Raw genomic sequence first — 16227 nt, 5'->3', positions numbered from 1 at the left:
TTTTCCGTGGAAGATCTCAAGAAAGATTATTATTTTCCTAATGCTTTACACCCTCACTTAAAGCACATGGAAAAGGCTACCCACACGTGAAAGCTCTGCATGTAGTTCTGGCTGCTGGAGAACTGAGCCCAGGCTACTCAGATTCTTATGCTTTACCGACCCTGCTGTGCAGAAAAAAAGATGATTTACAAAATCAGCCTAATTCTTCCTTGAGATAGGTCATATTAACTGCTTTATAATAAAAACCACAGGGACACTCCACAGCCTGTAGCTAAGAAAAATCAATTTCATTGAAGTCAGACATAGTAACCGTACTGACAATAACAAATATAAATAAACGAGAAGACAAGAAGAAGAAAAAGAACGAACATAGAAAAGAAATGTAATTTGTGGCCAGGAGTACACTGATATTTGCAATAATTATGGGGCTCATGTGAGACCACAGAGCCTTTCTGTAGTTGCCACTAGATTTGTAAAACCATTTGTTCAAAACAAAATCAATAAAATATTATTGTTTCTGAAGCTTTTATGATACTCTATCATCCCTAGAGATCCCGCATAATTTCCCCATTTAAAGAGCCTTTCAACAAAAAATTATGGTTTTGTCAAAGTATCCTGGCACTATGCAATTCAATTAAAATGTATTATTTTATTACTATAAATAAGATATAAAGAAAAGTATTATTTTACTTTGAGTGAGGAAAAAATAATATTGAAATATTGTATGGAGTTATATTCACAGCAACAATGTTTGCTTTTTCAGCTTGCAAATCTCTTATAAACATAAATTTGATATAAAGGAGTAATCTCATTGCTTTAAAGATTAAAATAAGACAAAAAGTGAAGTGTGAAACACATTGACCAAGCCAAAATTACTCCATTTCAATCCCACGTCATGAAAAATTTCAATATATTTTGATTTCATTCATTTCAGAGTAGAAATACATTCCAAATCGGGTAGGTCTCCAAAAACCCTAAAATTCAAATTCTATCCAATTCTTATTGCAGTTGGAGCTCTAGGCTGCGTCAGCATTCCCCTTTTTATCAAGCCATCGAATTACAGCACCTTGTTTTTCCCTTGGGAAGTTTCACTTTTTCCAGCTCAGGTTTCTCTAACATGACCAATGTGTTCTACCTCCTTGCACAGGAATCACTGATTTGCCAAAATTGGGGGCACCAGGCATTGCTCCATGTCCTCGCACAGAGCACCCACAGCTGGCTCTGGTGCACCAGAGGGCAGGGCATTGGGACAACAGCCTGTCACACTCCAGGCATTTTCAAAATGCTCGGTTTTCCCCTCTTTTCACCACACTTCCCATTTCTGCTGTTTCAGAACACGGTCCTTTTTATTAACTGTTTGCATGTTGATTCTAATCTCAGTGAGGCTCCATCAGTTTAATGACACTACTGAGGCTTATATGAACATACACAACTGGAGCACAACTGTGTGAACATAAGCAGGGGGAGTTAGAGGGGATATCAGAAAGTCTGGATCCACAGTTTTGAGCATTCCATTTGGATACTGTGTAGCTTGTTCTTCAGATGAGGCTCAGAAATGACATTTGAATCAATATTTTCTCTAGCTCAGATATGGAATTTGGGTTCAAAGACTTCTTTGATTTAAAAATAAACACCAGAAGGTGTGTTTATCTGAGCAGTAACTGTATCCCCAGTGCAGATCAACAAAGTACCAGTGGTCAGTGCAGAGTCATGATCGTTATTTGGCCTTTATTTGCTGTGGCTGGTCCAGCACAGAATCCCCTACCCAGTTTCAATGCCACTGAGGCCACTGCCAATGTTTACCATAATTGAGTCCTGGTACTGATGTCCAAGATTAAAATCTTGAAGTGCAAGTAGGAGACTGGATTTGTACAGTTTCTGTGTTTCCTTTGTCCTCAGGACATATACCTGGATTCTGCGGCAGTCCCATATGGCATTGATATTATTAACAGCTGGTAATGTTTAGTCATCGTGACTTCAAATTCTGCTGCTGATTCAGCAGATTTATGCCATCTGTGAGTGGGGCAGCACTGCAGTGTTCTCCCTCCAGTACACCCACATGGCACAGGGTGCTCTGTGTCTGGTCCCCACACCTTGACTCTATGAGACAGCACTGCAGCAAGTCCTCTTAAAAACATGCCCAGGTAGTGCCAAACCTCTCCATCTTCTGGCCTGGTCTCAGCTCCAACCCAATCTGAGCAAAGCAGTGGCAGTAACACCTATGTCCATCCAGTCACACCCCAAAGGCTTTCTCCTCTCCCAGGACCAAATTGTTAAGTGCTGCTTCTCCTTGTCCAGCAGAGAACAGGCCAGTAACACCAGAAAGCCCTCCATGGAGTCACTGGAGATGAGAAGAGGGTGGAATTCTCTATTTGCTTTTCAATTTTGTTTCACAGTTTTTCAACACTTATTGATCTTATATCATGCATTAATATCTTGCTCTGGGCAATGTCCAGCTTAAGTCTGGTCTGATATTTATTTCACAACATTCCAGTTTTACCAGGACAGTGTTTTTTATTGAGGTACAGATAACCAATGGTCAGTGACCTCCAGGACTATTGACATTTTTATCAGATAGGCTTTACCTTGGAGTGTAGGTGAGGCCTCATGAACGCAAAAAAAAAAAAGGACAGTAATATTAAAAAGGTACTGAAGAAGATTTGCTGACTTATTTATGCATATGTTGGCTATGTATTTGTTTAGATTCCTTGGCTGCCCCTCTCCTACACTCATCCTTGGCCAAACAAATAGATTTTTAAAAGCAGAGCTCCGGCAGAAGGCAGAGAACAGTGCTCATAGCAGCTGTCCTCCTAAGAAATCAGGGATATCTGTAAATAGTTATGGCTGTACTTTAGCAAAAGAGTAATTGGTTATTGCATATTATCTCCTTTATGTGCCAGCTCTCCTTTTCCTATCCCCCTAGAATAAAGTTCTATTTATTAAGCATTTCATATGCTGTTTTTCAAGTGGGGAAGATAAGTCTCTTTTTGATGTATTCTCCCAGATCTCTGGAGAGGGTTAGGATGGATGTTTATTACCATATCCTTAAGGTCTGAATGTGGATCACCTCTTAGTGTTGCAAGTCAAGCCTTGGTAAAAGTCATAAACAAGGTTTTGATAAGCTACTCATGAGAAATGCCATGTTTGGATAAAACTTCCTATTCCTTCCAGCAATCTGTTTACAGAGATGGCTTCATTAAAGCAAAACAGAAAACTTAAAAGTAGTATATATAAAAACAAAATAAGTTTTTAAAAAGATACCAAACTGGAGGAGAAGTGATAAAAATACATTATACTAACTTAAATACAACCAATATTTAATTAACTGCTCTTACTGTGCCTGGAGTGCTTGTCCATGCAGTGCTTTAATAATAGAGTCCAATCTTTCTTTTCCAAAGAAATCAAGGACAAAACTCTCTAGAGTGGGAACAGAATCTTACTTTACTTCTACAGTCAGTTTTGCAGGAATTGTACATTTTCCACTGTTTATTCAGACTGTTTCTATTTTATATTTAAAACATACATAAGCTACTGTCAAGAAAATGATCAGTGTCAAAATGAACAGCCCAGAACAAAAGAGGAAAAAAAGAACAAACAATCTGCAAACAACAGACAGCTAAGGGAATTATGTTATAAATTATCTAATCCAATGCCTTTCTTCAGTATGACTGCCCATTTGAAAAAATTAACCAGTATTGTAATAAATGAATTGAGGTGCAATTTGGAACACAGCAGTGATGTAATTATTATTTTTAACTGATGAGATGTATTTCAAATGTCTCTGATTATTTAGACAACACTTATTTCACTGCTTTTTTTGCCATCTTCCAGAAGAGATTCTGAATTCTCTAATGGAACTTTATAAAAACAAAACCAAAAGAAATGCCCTATTTCATTAGAACAGTGGTACATCCACCCCAGTATTCATCTCTCACAGTGGCAAAAGACAACTGTGGTTAGGAGAGACACACAACCTGCCCCTCTTTGTAAACCATTCCCCTTGAACTCTTCCAGTACCCAGAATCATTGTACCCAGGACTTTAAAGAGGACTTTTCTGCTTAGTATTTCTAGGATCCATGGAATGACCAACTGCCAATGGACTATCCTAAGCAATTTCTGCCCCTGCTGATTGTGTCTGCCTCCAGATCTTTCTGTGACAACAAGTTCCACAAGTTCACTACCCATTGTGGGGGGACTATTTTTATCCATTTTCAGCTGACTCATGCTAGTTTTAAGTACCCCTGGTTCTAATATTGTAAGATGCTCCATTTAGCTTATCTACTACCAGAGAACTGTTAACTGTGTCCTGAACTAACTGTAAAAGAAATCCACTGCTTCAGCTCAATGCATTTTAAAATATGATTTCCTAGACACCAGACATGCTAAAAGGTGGAATTTTTTTAAATAAGGGTTAATGAAATGAGGTAATGGTCAAGGATGATTACCCATTATATTTCTGAATGCGTCACAAACAGTAACTAAAAAAACCCTTCAAGGTCAAACATGTAAACCCAAGTCACAGAATCACAGAATGGTTTCAGTTGGAAGGGACCTTAAAGATCACCCAGCTTCCAGCTCCCAAGTCAATTATACAGCTAGCACCTTCTTCTGTTAGAAGCTAATCCAACCTTCACATCAACCAGGATATGGAAAATTCCTCATCTGAGTCTGACCTTGTCATTTTGGACTCACATGGAATTTTTGTATTTTCTTATTCAGTGTTTGAATTTTGCATTCCATCTTCAGCCACTTCCTGACAAGCAATTACTGATGTCTTAAACTATCCTGAATAAAAGATTTTGAGTACAATGAGACAGCACCTCCTCCTTTCTGCATAGCAGAGGATATTGGTGTATGCTGTGAAAGGTATGAATCATAATATTGTAATGCATTATTTTAATAAATACAAAAAAAAAAATACCAGCAATTCTCTAAAGAAGTCTATGAAGGCTACTACAGCCAAAGAGCACACAAAACTGCTCAGATTGAGAATGCAAAGGCAGCTTTATATCACTTCATGCCATGCCTTGATTACATGGGTATTAAGCCAGTCAATCCCTTCCTGTGTTCCAGTCTGAAATGAGGTAAAGCTGATAGAAGTCTCCTCTAAATTTGCTTGAGCTGGAAGAGTAGCAGGTACTCACAAAGAAGCTACAGACCATCAGCCTGTGAGTACACCTTGATCTCTATCCCTTTTCCAACTCTGGGTGATTCCCTTGTTTCCCTTTCACTAGTTCCCTGCTAGGTAAGGATCTGTAAAAACAAGGATAAGGATAGAACCATAATTTGACCACAAATATCTCAGCATATTTTCAGTTCAACTGTTTTAACAGTAAACAGAAGACCAAGATTATTTAATACCTGCACACATAAGTTGCACCTTCTTACTGCCAGGCTCAGCAGCACCCTGTTAGAAGTAAGTACTTTTCTTAGTAAAGCATTATTGCACAATCCCTGCATAAAGAATCACAGACTCTTTGATGAGTAGTACAGAGAGTATTATAAAGCCCACTTTCCTCGAAATCTGCTAAATCACTATATAATCATTTACTTGCTGTTTGCAAATGTTAATCCAGGGTCAAGGCAATGACTGTCTGACATGACACTTCAATTTATATAAAACCATGCCCTTTTAGCATTCCTAACTTTGGTGGACTGTTCTGATTTGAAAGCAGACTGCTGGCTTTATCAGGGCATGGGCAGAAGTGACCTAAAACTGCAAACAAAATGCTGCTTCTAGCTTCAGCTTTTTTTCTAACACTACTGCAGTGTTCTAATGCCCAAAACAAAGCAAGCTTTACACCTGCAGACTGTAACACCATTGAAATACATGCAGGAGTGGCCCTGGATTTGGTCAACAAACACCGCAGAGATGGTTATGTTTTTGGTTTATTCCGTGTTGCTGATGCACATGAACTACATACAGTAAGTATCAATTTAAAGGCTGATTTACACATGATTTTTAAATAATGACCCAGGTCATTAAAAGCTGATGTTTATTGCTTTTAATGTTGATGTAATTCAATGAATCAGCTGTGATTTACACTACCTCAGTACTCATTTGTGCATGATTTATTGCACGTAAGCTTGATTTCAAACGATCCTGAATGCCCTCTATTCTCTTGGCCAGCAGGATGTTGGCATAAGAGTTGCTCTGAACAGCTTTATACAACATTGGAAATTAATCTGTCCTGTCTGTTGTCAAGTCTCAGATGTTATACTCAAAATTTATATTGGGAAGGTTTCTTTAAACCGTGAATGTCTAACATTAACTAGACCAATGTATCCTGCAAGACTAGTATTTTGTTATTATCTTCATTTTGGAGATAGCTGGTTAACTGGCAGGAAGGGAAAAAGGCAGAGAAAGCCAAAGGAGTTGCCACTCTGCAAAACAGGGGAGGGGCTGGATAGAGAATCCATAGCAGTCATTTCCTTTTTTTCTTTCTATTTCTATTTCTGCTTCCTAGAAGAGGATACATAAGCCTTTCTCAATGATTGCCTAAATGCCAGAACAAATTGATAGTGGAAAAACCAACAGAATACAAAATTTCTTTAACTAGTATGTAAAAGAGACCACGGACAGGCAGATTTACTAATGCATGTGGTACCCTTTGGCTGCTTGGCAATGAAGTTGCATCCAGACACAGCATTTCAGAAGTGTGTTACACATCTCAGCATGGCAAAAGGAAAAACAGGCTAGTTTTTGATGAAACTGCTTAATATTGCCTGTTAGGACAAGTAAAGCTCAGGAGGTGACCCAAAACCCAGGTTACCACAGGTCTTCAGGTATAATTTCAAAAAACCTGATGGACTATTTTGCTTTTCAAAGACAAGGATGTGGCAAGTGACAGCATTGAGTTTTATGCAGTAGCCAGGCAGTTAAAGTGCTCACCTAGGAAGGAATCAGTGCATTAAGTTCTGCATTAAGAGATTTCAATCCTCAAGTCTCCTGTCCCTGAAGAATGCTGCTGCCATGCAGCAATGTGTGTGCCACTCCTGTGAAGTGGAGCTACTGGGCAGTAAGACATGCAAAATTCATTGGATAAATGACAAAACTCACAGTTGTTTCTAAACAGAAAAATCGCAGTGTTTCTACATTTTAAGCAATTATTGACTATATAAACCCTATAACCATAACTTGGAACAGGGACCAGCACTGAGGATTCACGCTTCCAGATGAATGCTATAACCACTGGACTACCATGCTTATGTGTTGCTTTCGTACACTTACTGAATTTTGCTGTCTTTGCAGTCCAGGGCCACAGCTTCAGCTGTCACATAGAGTCTACAAGAACAGAAAAGACCCTCCTATCTACCTGACTGCTAAAGAATTCTCCCTGTAAGGTCTCTGTATGTTCTCAGACCCAAAGCCACTAGATGTGTTTCCTGCACACTGCTCATGTACACTATTGTACAGGAACTTTTGTTGGCTCCATTGCCAAGATGATATTAAATATATATATATAAAAATATGTATATGTATTTATAAAAGACAAAAACATTATTTTTCTTACGTCCATGCAATAGTGTGCATCGGGTCTATCACATCAGCCCTCTCAAAAACCTAAGCAGAGCAATTCCCAGCAGCCAGATCTGTACTGGGTTTACATGGGAGTTCTAGAAGCATAAGATACTCAAGTATCCACAACAGAACAGTTCTAGGCTTGTGTAGTGCCCAAGATGCTTTTAAAACAACCAAGAAGGCACCATGTAAGAATTTTGCTTTTCCCCCCAAGAGCTATCCAGCAGATGAACAGAGGAATTTTCTACTGTATATTTGGAGGTAGAGATTTAATGTTACCCAAGATCTGCTTTAGGCTTTAGTGAATCCAAATGCTTTCTGCTGAAGAAAATAAGTATTTGCCAGGGATGAATTGGCTTTTTCAGCATTTCACAAGTTTGGACGACAAAGTGCATCACATATTTTGTCATTTCAGTTTTAGAGGATTCCTAGTGAACAGCACGTTTCACAAAAGACGTCTTAACTATCTTACCTTTCTGTTCAGTGCAATTCCACAAATACTAATCAGAAAATAGTGTTTCTCACTGTCTCTGTTCTCTGTCTGAATTTTAACAATATGTTGACAAGCAGTTTGAAATTATTGAGATTTATAAAATAAAATAGAAGTACTAACTACCCCTAAGCAGAGAATAAACATGTGGCTAGTGGGCAGGATATGTGTTCAGGACAATTTTATTCTTTTCCCAATTCTGCCACTGAACAACATATGTCTTTGTGCAATCCACCTAACCTCTATTTTAAAATTAGAGACAACAGTAAGATATATGTATACTGCAAAACTAGTGTTTAACATGACACTGGTGAACTCTCATTATTAAAAATATCACACTAGACTGCAGCAATTCTTTCTCAAGGTCTCGTCTGTACAGAAATATTGAAAAAGGAACCTGAATGGATGAAACCTCATAAATCCTGAGGACATTTATTCACAGTGAAGGGCTTTGCATGATTTTATCTAAATGACAAAATAAAATACGTATGTGTTCATTCTGAATGTCCATACAAGGGCTGAATGAAGCTTAAATAATTCATTCCAAATGTGAATTAAGATTCATTCCCCTGCAGAAAAATAAAAAACTGCTTCTGTGGGCCACAAAAAATTCTTAGCACCACATCCCATTACACTGGCAGCCAAATTCAAATTTTAATTCTTCATCCTATTCGCTCAGGAGATAGAATATACTAGAAGAATTTCAGAGCTAAGGCTCCTGACTTTGTTGGGATTATTACAGCTTTGTTGCATCACTCCTTGAATAAACTGATCAGGAAGCAAAGTTCTGAAAGACTATCTGATTACTAAAGTAATTTGAAATGGATGTAGCTACGTAATTGGCTGCCTACACAACTGATGTCCTAATAGAACAATGTTCTATGTGAAAATCAAAAAGAGGGAATGGCAACTTTTTAACACTGACATTTTCCCTACTTGATGAATGCCAGGTGAACAACAGACTCTTCTCACAAGGTCTCAACAAGAGGATAAGAGGCAACAGTTACAGTCGCAGGAAGGGAAATTCTGAATAGATATAAGACTAAAAAAAAATCACTGAGAAAATGGTTAAGTACTGGAATGGCCCAGAGAGGTTGTGGAACGTCTGTCTTGGTGATACACAGAATGCAGCTGAAACTTTGAAGTTTTAGCTTTGCCTTGAGCAAGTGGCTGGGCAAGATGACCTCCAAAGCTCCCTTCCAGCCTGAACCCTTTCTACACTTGTCAGCTCAGAAAAACCTTACTAGAGAACTGGAGAAGCTTCATTAAAGATTAAACGTATCAACCTTAAAAAAAGTTTCTTTCAGATCAAACTTCTTGTCTACAAACTCTTTTTTCTCGCACGTCTCTTCCAGAGAAATTCATCAGTCCTCTACCTAACTTTGGATGTGCTGGAAACCGAGTGCCCTGTCTTATCCAGAAAACACTGGGAGTCCTGCGAATACAGTGACACGTATCCCATGGCAAGTAATGGTACCCACACCGAGTCATACACCAGTAATGCATTAACTTCATCTTCATCTCAACTGCCCAGAAATTTGTGTCACAAAATCTCTAAGTGAAGACTGAGCTTTAATATGGCTTATTCTAAAATAAAATCTATTTAATTCTAGAGTTGTTAAACATAAGCTAAAGGCTTGGAAAGGGGTTGACTCTTCAAATAAGTGTAGCTTTATTTAACTAGTAGTCTCAAAGGAACTATCCTCCACATTCCACTGCTTGTAGCAGAACTTATGTTTTAAGGGTAATTTGCTGACAACTAAAGGGCACTGGAAATTATTTTTTAAGCATGTTCCTAGTATATGAGCCAGAAATACCAGCGGTGTATTTTGTCAGTTTTCTGTCATAGCATTTGTGGTATGACAATGTGAAATATTGGTAGTGTCAGTACACGAATGACATACAGCAACACTTGCCCTTTCTTTTTTTCTAGTCCAATGAGGCAGTCTGGGATGAGAACTCCCAGTCCAAAACTTTATTTAAATAGGAGAGTAGTATTACTACAACAAAAGACAGAGCAGGAAGGCCATGAGGAGAGAAGAGAAGGCATTTACTCTTTTTCTTAAGATGGGGAAAAGGAATGGAAGAAAAGGTCCATCCACCTTTTAATAAAGATTTATGAACCTGACATTCTAACCTCCCCTGGTAACTAGTATTATCTTACTGTAAATAAGTATTAGGATGGCTGAGGAGGCTGGTTCAGTTTTCCATTGTCTACTCAGCCATGCACTCTGAGAATTAAAATAAAGGCTCTTGTAAAGGGAGATCCCATTTTATCTGAAGACAAATTTTGAGTGGTACCAGATCAAACATTCCATTAATGACCACATCTGTTATTCTTGGAGGTACCGCACATTAAAAGCAGGTATAATTTCTATGATCACCTACATCCAATTAAATCCAGTGAAAATAACATCATAATCATGTATTCTTTTTTCCTCTCAGGACTTTGGGCAATGTAAGATTATCACATATACAAACCATCTGCTGAAGGAACCTCAACTATATGGATTTAATTGTACATTAAGTCCAGGTAAAATAACCACTGTTGTAAGCCAACACATACCTCAAACCAGCCCTAGTACCACAGCCTGTGCACCACTAGTGTATGGTAACCGTAACAGATTCATTCATCTGCTTGCAATTCATATTTTAGATAATTCAAATGGAATGTTAAGAATGAGTAATAGAATTAAGGTTACCCTACTCTTCTAAACCAGACTTTATTGATGTCAGATGATATCACCATTCCAGTCCACCAAAACATCATAATGAATATCAGAACAAATGTAAACTTGGAAAGAATGCCCATCTGGGGTGGTAAGATTCTAAGGTGTAGCTAAAAGATTTATAAGAATATTCATTTTCATGGGTTTGGGGTTTTTTCATGTTACATGACAAATCCATATTTGTAGAGTGAGGGACAGGTATTTCACTTCCAAAGAAATGCTGCATTCCACTTTCTCATTATGAGTTCACATTAAAGGCACAGGGACACTCCCAAGAGTATTAATATCCACTACAATATTAGTAAATTCTCTGTTTTTACAGTTCCACCTGATTTATTAGAGTGCAAAGATTGTCCTGTGAAAATCGAAGTCTTAGAAGTCACAGAGCAACATAAAGATATTGCTACAAAGGCCCTGAAGAAATTCAAGATTGAAGGTAACCACACAAACTACTTCGCTGTGGACAAAGTTGAAAGGGTTTTAAAGATGGTAAGTGGCATTTTGTCCTAGAATTACTTATAAATGACAAAATTTTGTGAGCAGCTCCAAAACCATGGGACCAGAGCTCAAATCCTTCTAGGAACAGACCTACCAGCACAAATCATCTGCTTAAAATTGAAAGTCCTACTTCTGCAAAGACTTGTCATCAACTTCAATTTAGGCATGTGAAAGCAAAAGGATTTCTTATTCACTAAAAGCTATGGCAGTGTGACAGCATTCAAAATTCAAAACCTTCTTTGTGTGCATATTTTAATTTTGAATGCCTATTTACCTATCTTATCCTAACACACATGAGTTTATTTACTACTGACCAGACTTCTAGATGGACAATTGTGTATTATCATAGTCACACATTTTGTCAAATGAAGACAAATAATTTTTTACTCTTAGAATATTTAGCTCAGGGGTACAACACACAGTGGAAATTCAGAAGTCATTTTGACTCTCTGCTGCAAAGCAAAGCAGCACTGACAGCTCTTTGGGATAGGAGGTGAATTTGTATCTATGCTGTACCTCTTGAAGAACTTCTGGCTCTGGTAAATAACTCCATATTTGAGTGATGTTGACATGAAGACTTATACCTTGGCTGATTTGAAGTATAACCCTCACAGCACCAAAATTTTTGGTGGTAGATACTGGAGGCATTTACTGAAACAGCACAGGATCATTCTGCCAATGTGTGTCAGCTCAGGACACCTCTGTAATGAAGTCCCACAGCCCCTACCATAACACATGTTGATCTTGGAAACTGCCTAAATTACAGCAGGCCAACCCCACCTCCCTGCAGCTTTTAATATTGCTCAGAAACCTGACAGTGTTCCACACTGTAGCCCCATGCAGGATATACCCCCACTCCCATTTAGCAAGTGGCTGTTTCCAGATTGCCTGGATTCATGCATTTCTCCCCAAACACTTTGTTTTCAGCTACATGGACACTTTAGATTGTACCACTGGATTTTAACAGACTGCACAACACTCAGAAACTATGAATTACCATAAAGTATGAGCATCCACTTTTAACCAGTTTAGTTAAACTAGTGAAACTTGTGTGCACACACATGCTATGGACACCTTTAACACAGACTTGAAATAAAGTACTGTTACAGTTGGAAATTAAAATGAAACACCTCCTTATGGATTTTAATAGGATCACAAAGGCCTTCTCCCATATTCGTATGGAGTAATGCTTTCTCTATGAATAACACCCCTGCCATGAAAGAAAGCAACAATCTCACAGGTTTCTCCCCAAATTAACATCAGAACTGTAATACTCTGCACCTCCATCACTGGAAAGGGGTGGTTGCCATCCAGTAGATTTCTCTATTTTCACAGGAACAGCAGTTCAGTTTCAGGAGGACTCTAAGGACACTACTGCCTAAAAACACAGGCTGTAAAAGTAACAGCTTTTATAACACACACATACTAGACAAAGAATTAAAGCAAGCATTTCTGGAACTTGTGAGGGTGGGAGGAAAGTAAGGTATAAATTATCTAACCTGTTTTCCTCACTGAATATGTGTATTTGAACAGGACAGGAAAGGAAAGCATGACCTAGATGGGATTTTGACAACACGATGAAATACGGTTCCTTTGAAAATTACAGGATTTTAAATACACTTACTTAGTTACTGTTTCTTGTTTGACCTCTTGGTTTCAGATTGGCTCCCGGGAAGGTCATATTTTAGGATTCTCTATAAAGGAGACCAACTGTTCCAAAACTGTGCAGCAAGAAGATCAGGCACTGGATTGTGATTTTCTCCATGACTGGCATGCTGTAAGTAAAGTTTTAGAATAAGAACTGATACAATGGATGGGACCAGGAAGATTTTACCAATATATTTCCAAATGTTTCTTATAACCATGAACCCAAACTCAAAATTAAAGATCCAGCGTGTCCAAGCCCAGATCCTAATTTTATAGCTGCTCCTTTTTATTTTATAATGAGACAGTTTGAACTCTCAGATCTAAATGTAACTGGACTCTGGCACATTAGAGGCCTAGGGCTTTTCAGGTTGTGTCTGGCTTTTGCATTCATATTGTGGCTAACCCCTAGCAAATCATCCATGCTATGTTCATAAAAACTTTTACACTAATACACATGTCTTATGTCATCCCGGTGAGCTCAGGGTTACTTTTTTCTCCTCTACTGCAGAGGAATGGAGAGTAGATTATATAAATCAAGTTTGTCTGCAGATAAATATCAAAGTATTCTCCTCATCCCACTTTCCCATTACCATAATAGTCTATACCAAAGAAACAGTTAAGCAAGGTCTCATAACTTCAGAAAAAAATATTTCCCAGAAATTAATTGAAGGAATGAAACAAAAACCTGGAAATCTATGTGAACACACTTAGGTGTCGAGGGAACCAGCCTCACTTGTAAAATGTTGAACTTTCAGTAGCTTCTATTAACTCCATCACAAGAACCCAGATGTACGTTGCAGTTCTTTTTTCCTTTTCTTTTGCTTAGCACATGGGATTCTGCACAGCAAGAGTTATAAGTGATACAGATGAACCTGATGGAACAGATATAAGTTGTGAAATCTACCATCCCTGGGTATGTACTCACTTGTGGACACATCTCTCGCTATATCCTCGTGCAGGTTACAGCAACCTCGCTTAGTCCATGCTGGCAGATGATTGTAACAGTTGTTTATGCCAATTTATTATTGCCTGGGTGTGATGCAGCATGTTGGGACCGATTGACCTTTGAGGTCAATCAGAAGATGAATTGGAATTCATCTACTACTCCCTCCAAGTCTTCTCTCAGGTCAATCACTTGACTTAGTTTAAGAGAGTAAAGACTGGCAAACAAGCTCAAAGGAATTTTAGAAAGCAAGAGAAGGGGAGATGATCTTTATCATATTTGGTATTACAGTTTATATTACAATAGCTACTTTAATGTGGATTTCATTTTGTTTTGATCCAACATAAATGTTTCTCAGCTGGTTATATAATTTTGATATGGTGTACTATTTCCAGAAGATTTTCAGTAATTTGGTATTTTTTCATCTACTCCTTCTATCTTGAAAAAAATGAAGGTTTTTTCCTTAAAGATCATCAGAGCTATAAACGCAGACCTACTAACTCCCACCTCTCTCTTTCTCATCACTTCTGTCCTATCAACATCTGACTTAATACTTCCTTCCCTGGTGTTTTTATAAACAGCAGCTTGGCTTTGGGAAAAGAGGCAAAGGTGGAAAACCACACAGACATCCCCATTTCCGTCATCATTTTGGTCACAGACATCATCACAGACCCTCTTCTCAGCCCAGACCTGAAGACCCTGAGCGTAATCACAAGTTCAGCAAGGAAGATCAAGACAGCCATGAAGGACCTGCTCCTTCTTCTCTCCCTCCTCCCCATGATGAACCAGGTCATCACCATCCTCCTCACCATCATGGACCACACTGTCCTCCTCCCCCTCCTCATGGACCACACTGTCCTCCTCCCCCTCCTCCTCCTCCTCACGGACCACACTGTCCTCCTCCCCCTCCTCATGGACCACACTGTCCTCCTCCCCCTCCTCCTCCTCATGGACCACACTGTCCTCCTCCTCCCCCTCCTCCTCATGGACCAGATCACCCTCATCCTCCTCACCATCGTGGACCACATCACCCCCATCCTCGTCACCATCATGGACCACACTGTCCTCCTCCTCCTCATGGACCACACTGTCCTCCTCCCCCTCCTCCTCCTCACGGACCAGATCACCCCCATCCTCCTCACCATCATGGACCACATCCAGGACACCCTCCTCATCACTGTCATCACCATTACAGACATCACTGCAACAAGACAAGCATGTCAGGAAAGTATTTTCCATGCCACATGACAGGAACTATCTATCGCATTCCAGTTCTAAATCAGCAGGATTCCCTCACACCTCCCAGTGCAAACTTCCTTGAGCTATCCCAGTTCAACACTCACTCTTCCAGCACTGGTGAAGGACTAGAGGAGATGCCAGAAGATCCAGGTTTTCCATATCACCCTACACAATCAGAATCATGCCCAGGAAAACCCAAACTTGTTCTTCCAAAAATTTTGCCGTTATTTCCCCAGAGCTTCATGGCAGAAAATTCTCCTTTATGACCCCAGAGAAAGATGTTCCTGGCTTGAGAGTTGCAGGGCCAATGGCAGTTCTTCAATGAATGAAAACAGCACAGGGAGAAGGGGGAAAGCATTCAATTTCTAGGGAGGAGAAGCACTGAAAAGAATCATGAAGTATTCCAAATTGCGTCTTCATTCTGGCTATCTCAGGCTCCACTGTGACTGAAAGGCTCAAAATTCTGAGTCTCTCAGATATTGTGAATGGGTAAAAAACTCACCAGTAAACAGTGTTCCTTCAGTTCTAACTAAAAGGAAAATTCCCTAATAGTGAAAACTACCACCTAAAATCTTTAATTTTGTCATCATTCATAATTATAATGTACTTCTCAGAGGAATCTGACCAGAGGAAATTTGACTGCCTTCCACAAAAAGTGATCCATGGCACTACATTCATGCTTTATACAAACTAAAAAAAAATAAAAATATGCAAGAATTTTTTTCTTGACAAAGTTGCCTAAGTTTTGTCTTTTTTTTTTTTTTTACTATCGATTTTTAGCTATTAATATTAAACTAATAAATTATATTAAACTACTAAGCTATTTAAACATCCATGAAGCAAACTCTAGCATAAATTCACTAATGGTGTTTGGGTTACCACCTTTACCTAGAAAAGGTCTGAGAACAGTTAATGACTTGCAGTCTCACACTGCAGGGTGGCCCACACAGGTGCTTCCATTGCTACAGCTGCTGGTGGTGATACCCAGAAATACTGCAGTCAAGGACAGCCCTTTTCAAATAGCTCATAATTGCTCTCAGGGGAAGAGGAAAGCAGATGCATGTAATAACTCTTTCATGTAAATGTTTTCTTTATCACTGAACCTTCCTCAATGGAAACTGAGTTGGGAGGAGCAGGAAGCAAGAATAGTGGTGCCTC

General features: G+C 38.9%; 2 protein-coding genes across 5 annotated transcripts in view; one reads left to right on the top strand and one right to left on the bottom strand.

Annotated features, from left to right (window-relative positions):
* The window catches only part of LOC135419513 (sentrin-specific protease 5-like), a 204831-nt gene that overhangs the window by 162812 nt on the left and 25792 nt on the right, over positions 1 to 16227 (bottom strand). The window lies entirely within an intron of this gene.
* Positions 5631 to 15802, top strand: HRG (histidine rich glycoprotein). Of its 4 annotated transcripts, none has more exons than XM_064665977.1 (8): positions 5631 to 5926; positions 9369 to 9476; positions 10459 to 10546; positions 11065 to 11231; positions 12901 to 13017; positions 13714 to 13800; positions 14412 to 14706; positions 14785 to 15802. In XM_064665977.1, exons 1-8 carry the CDS (start codon positions 5729 to 5731, stop codon positions 15333 to 15335), a joined length of 1611 nt encoding a protein of 536 aa, XP_064522047.1. In that variant the 5' UTR covers positions 5631 to 5728; the 3' UTR covers positions 15336 to 15802. The 4 variants fall into 4 exon arrangements, with proteins under 4 accessions (XP_064522047.1, XP_064522046.1, XP_064522045.1 ...); XM_064665976.1 differs by having other exon boundaries at positions 14412 to 14775; positions 14815 to 15802; XM_064665975.1 differs by having other exon boundaries at positions 14415 to 15802.

This window comes from Pseudopipra pipra, chromosome 10 (assembly GCF_036250125.1).
Source record: "Pseudopipra pipra isolate bDixPip1 chromosome 10, bDixPip1.hap1, whole genome shotgun sequence".
NCBI lineage: Eukaryota > Metazoa > Chordata > Aves > Passeriformes > Pipridae > Pseudopipra > Pseudopipra pipra.
The sequence above is the reverse complement of the archived record's forward strand: the minus strand, read 5'-3'. Positions and strand labels throughout refer to the sequence as shown.